Raw genomic sequence first — 8,735 nt, 5'->3', positions numbered from 1 at the left:
GCATTGCATACCCAGGTTCGTGAAGATCGAATTGAGCATCAACGTAGTTACTTGGGAGACAGTCTCCTTTTATTCGACCATGTCTACTCATTTTATTCATGCTTGATTTGAACCCTAAACGCTGAGGAGACGAGGAAGCTCAAGACCGTGTGCACAAGTGCCCTATCAAAATCAAGATAGAGGAACAATCTGACGGTCGAGAAGCGCGTCGAGACGCCGCGGCCATTTCGATTCAAACTAGACTGTGCTTTACCTTGGTTATTAAACCTGGCCGATAACTAACCCCAGGCCGCAGCAACGCACAAAACCACCAGCAGCGGCAGTAACCAACGCACGAAACCAGCTGCAGCTCCCCGACCCCGAATTCCTCCCCTCCCAGTCCCAGGCCAGAATCCCCAAATCCGGATCAGCCGCAAAGCAAAACGTTCGAAACCAAGACACAGACGCCCAAGCCCACGCCCACGCCCAAATCTCTCTCTCTACTCGCATGCGCGGAGGCGCAGCTACCCGCAGCAGCGAGTCGCCATGATCGTGCGCACCTACGGCCGCAGATCCCGCACCTTCTCCGACGGCGCCGCCGGCGCCGGCGCCGGCGGAGGCGGAGGGGACCGCGGGCTCTCGTCCTCGCAGGACGCGTTCGACTTCGACGCCGGGGATGGGGACGACGAGCTCGCAGCGCTGGGCTCGTCCGCGTCGCAGCCCTTCCCGCCCTCGCAGGAGTCCTCCTCGATGTGGGACTTCGACGAGGACCCGCCCACGCAGCCGCCGCCGCCCCGGCTAGAGGGGCCGCGCCGTAAGGGGCGCCGCGGGAGGCACGCCGAGCTCGAGCCCGAGGCGGCCACCGCCACGCTCATGGAGGCCGAGGAGTACGGGGAGATGATGGAGAGCGTCGACGAGGTCAATTTCGCGCTCGACGGGCTGCGGCCCACCGCGCCCAGGCGGGTGCGCCGGGCCAGCCTGCTCGCGCTGCTCGGGATCTGCGCGTCCGCCGCGCGCCGCCGCGTCCTCCGGGCTCAGGGGTCAGTACACCTTTCTTTTAACTGCTCCGTGGAGAATAACAAGTTGGTTTCTTGTTCTTCTTTGGTGCCCAATCTTGGCTCCCAGAATCGAGAACCTCGGGTTAGGGTTACGAAATTGGGGCTTCTTGCGGGTGACCTCGGTTCAAAGATTGGGATTTTGTGCTATTAGGGCTCAAGAATTTCGGTTTCTTGGGGAAAGGAGCCACCTTTTGGCCTTCAAACCACGAACGAGCCCGCTCTGTTTCCTCTTGTCTTGTGATGATGAATGGCTCAACTCATGCAGCTAATTCGCAAATATAAATCTTGTTTGCTTGCCTGGCCTGAGCTGTTAGTTCGATTAGTTTGCTTTGTCGGGGTTATTGTTGAAGAATTAAGACTTAACATATCGTGGAGAATCCCCATCGACTAACTATCACAATTGGGCTTAAGGAGTATGCACTTGAAGTATCCGCGTCTCAAGCAGGCTGGTCTCTTTGCTTTTTGCTAAGAGCTCCAGTATCCCATGATTGCATAAGAAGGAAGCATGCTGATTGATTGGAAATGTCTAGAAAGACATCTCCCCTGTTGAATTAGGATTTGCTCGGGCCTGTAGATACGTCCGAAGAACATTGTTGGTACAAGTGCCATCCGTTGAACTCGAGCCTAATATTTCTTCTCTGTCCAGGAGAGTATACATTTTTTAACCAAACGTGATGTATTTAGGGGTGTGTCTATAGCTCAGTCATCTTAGATATAGTTATTTCTCAGTCAACATTGGTAGCCATCCTGTGAAGATCCTCTCATCCCTATTGCAGTTGCACAATCTCAATGTTAAGACCAAACTATTTTTAGCTGTGACTCAGTTGCCTGTGAAATAGCAATACCGTTTAGTGAAACAAAGGGCATGCTTGAAGTGATGATGTTACCTCTTGAATTACTAGATTCTTACAATGTTTTACCCATTTCTACATCTGTAGGTGGTTAACATTGCTGAAAGTAAGTTCTCATTGAACACAATTATTTTAACATGTAACCATGTAATGTTCATCTCAGTAATCTATTGAGTCTGAGAAGTACGAAAATTAAAATCACCGTTTGGCAAACATTTCATTTTTTTTCTTTCAAATATTACACGAATCCCATCTTATACTCACAAGTGCATTTTTTGTTATGTCCTGTAGATTGGTAAAGCAAATTATAGATAATGTTTTGGCTCTGAACATTGATGATCCTTCCTGTGGTGTTGCGGCGGCAGCTCTTTTATTTGTTTTGGCAAGTGATGTGAGTACCTCTCAATCCCAAACCACCAGATGATATGTTTCTGTGCATGCTGCTTTCTGTGCATATTAAATATTCTCTTCTCACGAATCACAAAGATACTCGTGTCGTGACAAAGTTATTTATTTATTTTTCTTGTAGAAATATTTGCTTTCTTCCTCAATACTAATGCATGATAAAAATAACTTCAGTTCAGCAACGTTATGCTTTATTTTTTATTGACAGCTGAACTACAATTTATAATTTAAACTCTAGCTAGTTTAACACTCCCTTTCAAGTCTCTAAAACGTCCTATATTAGTTTACAGAGGGAGTATTTACTATTCAGATTTTCATTTGTGAATTACATATATTGCTCGATGAATGCGTTTTCCCAACAGTTGCTGCTCTTTTGATACTTCTGGGTTCTGATGAGCATTCCTTCAGCTTCAGTTTCTTCTTATGATCAATCTATCCTTTCTTGTTGTTATTCAGGTACAAGAGAATCATGTGCTAAATTCAGAATCGTGTATTCGGTTTCTTCTTAAATTATTAAATCCTCCAATGGACGCAAATGATGTCAAAGCACCATCTATAGGTTCCAAACTCCTTGGAATCAGTAAAGTTCAAATGTTTAATGGCTCAAATAAGGATTCCGATTCCAGCTCAGAGGATATCATATCAAAAGTTGAAGAAATCCTCTTAAGCTGTAAAGAAATCAAGCCACTTGACAGGGATGGCAAGAGAACATCAAGGCCAGAATTATGTTCAAAATGGCTTGCTTTGTTGACAATGGAAAAAGCATGTTTGTCAGCTGTCGCATTAGAGGGTATGGTTTTTAATCAATTTCTTGACCATGATTACCCTATTGCCATTATTGCATTCACCGCGAAGTACACTGTCAATTCACAAGTTAAGCATTGCATGCTTAGTTGCTTACTTTACATGGATGCCTTTGCCTAGCCCTTGTTTCACTTGTGTTTGAGTTTTCAGTGATGGCTTGCCTAGCCCAGAATTATGCGTGGTAACTTTTGTTTTTGCTATGGTTACTGAAATATTACTCATTTTCAAAAGTTTATCTTTTCAGAGACTTCTGACATGGTGACCAGAGTTGGAGGGGATTTCAAAGAAACATTAAGGGCATTGGGTGGTCTTGATAATATTTTTGATGTTATGGTTGATTGTCATTCCTCACTGGAGGTATGATCTTGCTTATCTTTTATTTATTTCATAAAATAAACAGGTATGTATTTTATGGTAATTCATCCCTCGGCACAGGTTCACATAAACAACATTCAAGCTGTCATTATGTGTTCTGTCACAATGCTGAAGAATGGTTGCATGTTTTTGTAGTCTGTACATTTTAAGCCCTAATATGCTTGAAGCTGCACACTAAAACTTTGAATGAAAATTATGCTGCGAAATTTTCTCTGAATGAAAATTTTAAATCCTGTCATGTTTCTGATTTGTGTAGTTTATGACCTGGGTCTCCCGATGTGTACACCATTTATTTTTGCAGTGATATTCTGCTAGTCCCTTTTCCCCATTTCGCATACTTAATGCATTATATACCAGTTAAGCTAACAGAATATAATATACTTGTGCTGGCCAACCTTGTATATCAGGGAATTGTAAAGGACACCTCCACTCTGTCCTTGGACATGAAGGAAGGAACATCTTTGCAAAGTGCTGCGCTCCTCCTGAAATGTTTGAAAATTTTAGAGAATGCCACATTCTTAAGTGATCAGAACAAGGTAATTTTCCATATCTTGGAATGTTAGTTCAGTGCAATGGTAGTATTGCCATGTACTACTTCTTAACTTAACTCTTGACTCCTTTTGATCCTTCCAGACCCATTTGCTCAGCATGAGTAGAAAATTGAGTCCCAGAGGCTCTACAGTTTCTCTTGCTGGTGTCATTATCAATATTGTTGAATTATTATCAGGTAATTTTGCATTAGATTTCAGTATTTTTCCTATTCCATATAGTGTAACGTTCAACATCCACTTTGAAAACTTGCAATCTGAGGCCTATTTTCCTTTGCTGCAGTACTGTCTCTCCTTCAGAATTCTTCCACTGTTTCAAGCAGTACAGATAAAAAATCTTCCAAAGGTTGTAAAGGGGGCTGCTCTGGTAGTCACAAGTCACAACCACCAAATTATTTGAACTTCTGTCTTTCCTGTGAACTGTCTAAATCTAGGGCAAATATAATATTTTCACTAGATTCAATACTTGATATATTTTCAGTGTTTTTCTATATTGATGACCCAAAGTATCCTCTCTGGGTGCAGCAATAAATTTGCAAGGCAGATAGGGTATCATGCATGTGCACAAATGTTCACTGTACACAAGACTATGATGTTCACCTTCTAGTCTCATATAAAGCACAACGATATATATTCCTCGATACAAGTTTAATATGGTCTCACGTTCGAAATTCTCTTGTGCAGCAGACATCAAGGGTGCAACTACATTGAATGGTCATGGCAAGGGCAAGAACTCGAAGAAAAATAAGCTTTCGCTGAACCAGAAATGCCAAAATTGCTCATCTTCCAAATTAGATGCTTCCCATATTAGTATATCTTCTACTAGTGACGTTGGCCTATCACAAATGACACTTGATTGTTCCCAGTCTACTTCAAGCAACAGGGCATCAAGTGGTTCATTAGGTGCGAGGCACAGCAATGGTCTTGGTCTTGGTCTGAAGCTTAATATAAGAAAGGAACGTGGTAAAGCCAACCCAATTAGAGGCTCAAGTGGATGGGTTTCTATAACGGCACATAGTTCTGATGGAACGTCCAGAGAAATGGCAAAACGACGACGTCTGTCTGAAAATGGCAACAGTGATTTGAGAAGTGGCAGTGGTAGTGATCCTTTTGCATTTGATGATGTTGATCAGGAGCCTGAACTATTTGGTCAAAAAAAGAGATCAACACATGGCCGTCAAGCAAAATCAGCGAATGAGAAATTGTCGGACGATCGTGGGATTGCTGCGATTGGAAGTCAGGAATCATATCAACCTGAAGATAATCATCATCTGGGTGCAACATCCCATTCTAATGTTGACGATGATTCCAGTCTTTTGGAAGACTGCCTTTTGGCATCAATTAAGGTAAGCCTTCGTGATTTTTCTTGGCTGGCATATTTTTGTAAAGAAATATTGCATCCCTTTGAAATAGGTTTGTCCATTTGTGAATGCTCGGTATAGGCTGTTAAACCATTGGCACATTTTTTCAATGTGTGAATTCGTACGATAGCATGCACTGGAAGATCTTTCACCATTTATACCACACAATAACTGTTCGTGGAATTGTGATGTGTCACTTGGTTGGAAGTTTAAGAAAGAGTATTAAGACAAATATACATCAGTCTGTCGTAGTATCTGCTTCACTCCGTGCATCGGTGCATACATGATGAATGGGCCTGATGCTTAAGTTTAGAGTTCAGTTTGTGGTGCCTGATTAACACTCTTACTTAACCTGAAACCTGCTTTAGTTGGGTTTAAGCATTAACGTAAAGCTGTCTCAGGCTTGCCTCCTATTGAAGGTTGAAGGTTCTGCTAAAAGTTACAATAAGCTTATTAAACTGAAGATAAAATTAATCCAGAGCATGAATGAACTTGCTCGTATGGTAAGTCCCAATTGTGATCAGCTCAGATGCTTTTCTAAGCTTATTAACCACCTTTAAACGGTTTTAGGTGCGCAGCCTGTTAAGTCACTTTGAAGATATGTTTCAGTATTAAATTTAACTGTGACAATAAGTTGTTTTTGAAAGACTAGCCTGTATGGATAGACTAGTTATTGATCTTGTCTCAACTAATTGTCGGCCTAAGCTTAACTGTACATACTTATGTATTACTTCTTGTGGCGGTATTTGTGAGATATCCCATAATAATTGTAGTCTCTTATCATTTTCTGCTCCTTACTAAGATATTTTATGAAAGATCATTGCACCTTTACCTTATCACTCCAAAAAGAAACTGTAACTGTCCAAAGGGTCCAATATTATTCGTCCCTTCTATTTTGCTGTGCACTATTGAAACTTTTGAACAGTTGGTGGCTGATGTTTTATGATAGAAAAATGTTATGTCGGTGTTACTTTTGCAATGGCATGTAGTATATGATTTGCCCATGTTTTTTCTGGCAGGTTCTTATGAACTTAGCAAATGACAACCCATCTGGTTGTGAACATATTGCATCATGTGGTGGACTTAACACCATGGCCTCCTTGATCATCAAGCATTTCCCTTCATTTGATTTCTCCGTGGACACTGGCCGAGATGTCGATCTTGGACAAGACCTCACCGATTCTGAGGACAGCAAAGCATGCCAAGTGAAAGCTAAGCAACTGCGAGATCATGAGCTTGATTTTCTGGTTGCCATATTGGGCTTGCTTGTCAATCTCGTGGAAAAAGATAGCCTTAATAGGTAAGCCTGTTACTTTCTTCCTTTCCATTTGTTTGATTCATGCCTGTGTTACTGTTCTGCTTCAGCTAGTTCCTTGGGGTCTGGAGCAGTCATATATCTGAACTAACAAATGTCTAGTTCTAAATTATTTCATGACCTGGCTGTAGGGTGCGGCTTGCATCTGCCCGTGTTTCTGTGGATCTGTCTAAGAACGCACAGAGTGAAAAGGCACAGAGGGATGTTATACCACTCCTCTGTTCAATCTTCTTAGCAAGTAAAGGTTCTGGGGAAGCTTCTGCAACTATATCACCGGTAATTCTAACCTTAATTCTTATCTACATTGAAACATGGTAAAGCTAGATGTGTATTACTATTACCTGCTCTTCGTTTCCAAAGTACCTTCTGTTTTGCAGCATATTGAATAATGAATACCTTAGTTTAAAATCCATGAAATGGAAACTAATGCATTTGTAGGCTTTGATATCCAGTTAATTGACAAAATACCATGAATAGTCGAGTACCATTCCATTTTAAACCTGCACTATATTATTAGCCTTTTTTGGGGATCTTTGTTGCAAATGCCTTGTATGATGTTCTGTATAGTACTCCCTCTGTTCCAAAATAGATGACCCAACTTTATACTAACTTTAGTACAAAGTTGGGTCATCTATTTTGGAACGGAGGGAGTACCTTCTACCTAGCAGCTAGCAAATCCTATTGTATGATGTCCTGTAGCTCATTTGATTGACTGCTTATTATAACTAACCAGGATGATGAAGAGTCAATGTTGCAAGGAGCACGGGAAGCTGAAATGATGATCGTGGAGGCCTATGCAGCCCTCGTGCTTGGCTTTCTTTCGATAGAAAGGTTAGTAATCTGAGTTGTCGTCTGTAATGTTCCATTATGGTGAGTTGATTGCATAATGTCAGCCTCAATGGTGTTGGACTTGTTAACATTTTGTCTGCTTCAACAGCATGAAGGTTCGAGGAGCGATTTCCAGCTGCCTTCCAAATAACAACTTGAAAGTTCTTGTGCCTGTGCTAGAGAAATTTGTGGTATGCCTCTTGTCCGGTAGATCTTACCCTTGTAGGAAGCTTATTTTCTTCTTCATTTCGACATTTTACCCTTGTGGTATGTTTCTACTTGCTGCTGCGTATAGAGATAGAGCATGTAATAATCCGTTTATTTGTTACATGTGCAGGCGTTTCATCTGCAGCTTAATATGATGACAGACGAAACACACTCATCTGTTACAGAAGTTATCGAAAAATGCAAACTATGATAGGATGGTGAAGAGGTCACCTGTATAGACTGACTGGCCTCTTCGCAGCCTAGGCACACACAAGTGTTCCTCCTCGTCCCCTCGTGCGCCGCAGATGACCTGCAGTCGTCTTGCAACTAACCAAGCATGGTGTCATTCTTTCTTTTCTTTTCCTTTTGCCCCCCTGTTGTTGTCGCGCATCTTTTGTGTGTGCTCCTTGCCGCCTCTCAAAACACGTTGTTTACTTAGCCAATTCAAATTGAATGTAAAATAACATCATAGGGAATGTACTGTGTGTGCGTGTGTGTGTTTGTAATTTGTACTGGTACCAGTCATAGTCAGTCACCACACATGCCTAAATCTGAAGAAGCTTAATGGAACGTACCGTCGCCATGCCGTTTGGTTTGTGCCTCCTGTGTCTGAAACAGAAAGTATTTTGTTTACTTGATACTGTTCCATTCAGCAGATGGATTTTATTTGGACAAAATTGTTGCTAGTCAATTACACAAAAAGTTGAGCAAAAATGCTATTCTTACAACTTGTACAAAATTTGTACGCTCCTTTGATTTTAGCTAACCATCATATATTTGAAAATGGTAGGAATAGCATCGCTCAAATTAAACGAATATAGTGACACATTGAAAAGGGTAGTCGTGCATTTGTTAGGCCCTCTTTGTTTGAGCTACATATTCTTGAGAATTTGTTGTGGCTTGGATTATACTCCCTCCGTTCCAAGAACGGAGGAAATTGGGCCGGGGGCCAGTGGCATTTCTAGCGTAATAACAGGGAGAGGTTGGTCTATTCCGGAACCTGG

The 8,735-nt window shown here is 42.0% G+C and overlaps 1 protein-coding gene across 4 annotated transcripts; it reads left to right on the top strand.

Moving 5' to 3' along the window:
* The first annotated feature begins 313 nt into the window (after nt 1-313).
* On the top strand, nt 314-8,301 carry LOC123122722 (wings apart-like protein 2). Of its 4 annotated transcripts, none has more exons than XM_044543062.1 (13): nt 314-1,019; nt 2,180-2,279; nt 2,750-3,083; nt 3,342-3,454; nt 3,880-4,008; nt 4,106-4,199; nt 4,304-4,387; nt 4,708-5,366; nt 6,401-6,681; nt 6,828-6,972; nt 7,430-7,527; nt 7,634-7,715; nt 7,862-8,301. In XM_044543062.1, the coding sequence occupies exons 1-13, from the start codon at nt 526-528 to the stop codon at nt 7,940-7,942; spliced, it is 2,694 nt and encodes an 897-aa protein (XP_044398997.1). In that variant the 5' UTR covers nt 314-525; the 3' UTR covers nt 7,943-8,301. The 4 variants fall into 4 exon arrangements, with proteins under 4 accessions (XP_044398997.1, XP_044399011.1, XP_044399005.1 ...); XM_044543076.1 differs by having other exon boundaries at nt 315-1,019; nt 4,304-4,366; XM_044543070.1 differs by having other exon boundaries at nt 315-1,019; nt 4,304-4,366; nt 4,705-5,366.
* The last annotated feature ends 434 nt before the right edge of the window (nt 8,302-8,735 follow it).

The sequence above is a fragment of the Triticum aestivum genome, chromosome 1B (genome assembly GCF_018294505.1).
Source record: "Triticum aestivum cultivar Chinese Spring chromosome 1B, IWGSC CS RefSeq v2.1, whole genome shotgun sequence".
NCBI classification, from domain to species: domain Eukaryota; kingdom Viridiplantae; phylum Streptophyta; class Magnoliopsida; order Poales; family Poaceae; genus Triticum; species Triticum aestivum.
The sequence above is the reverse complement of the archived record's forward strand: the minus strand, read 5'-3'. Positions and strand labels throughout refer to the sequence as shown.

What these genes read in the sequence shown, in the direction of transcription:
- LOC123122722 (XM_044543053.1), top strand. Translation starts at nt 526, where the DNA reads ATGATCGTGCGCACCTACGGCCGCAGATCCCGCACCTTCTCCGACGGC. An exon ending in ATTGTCATTCCTCACTGGAG is followed by an intron (nt 3,455 to 3,879) that starts GTATGATCTTGC and finishes CTTGTATATCAG; the next exon opens with GGAATTGTAAAGGACACCTC. An exon ending in TATTGTTGAATTATTATCAG is followed by an intron (nt 4,200 to 4,303) that starts GTAATTTTGCAT and finishes CCTTTGCTGCAG; the next exon opens with TACTGTCTCTCCTTCAGAAT.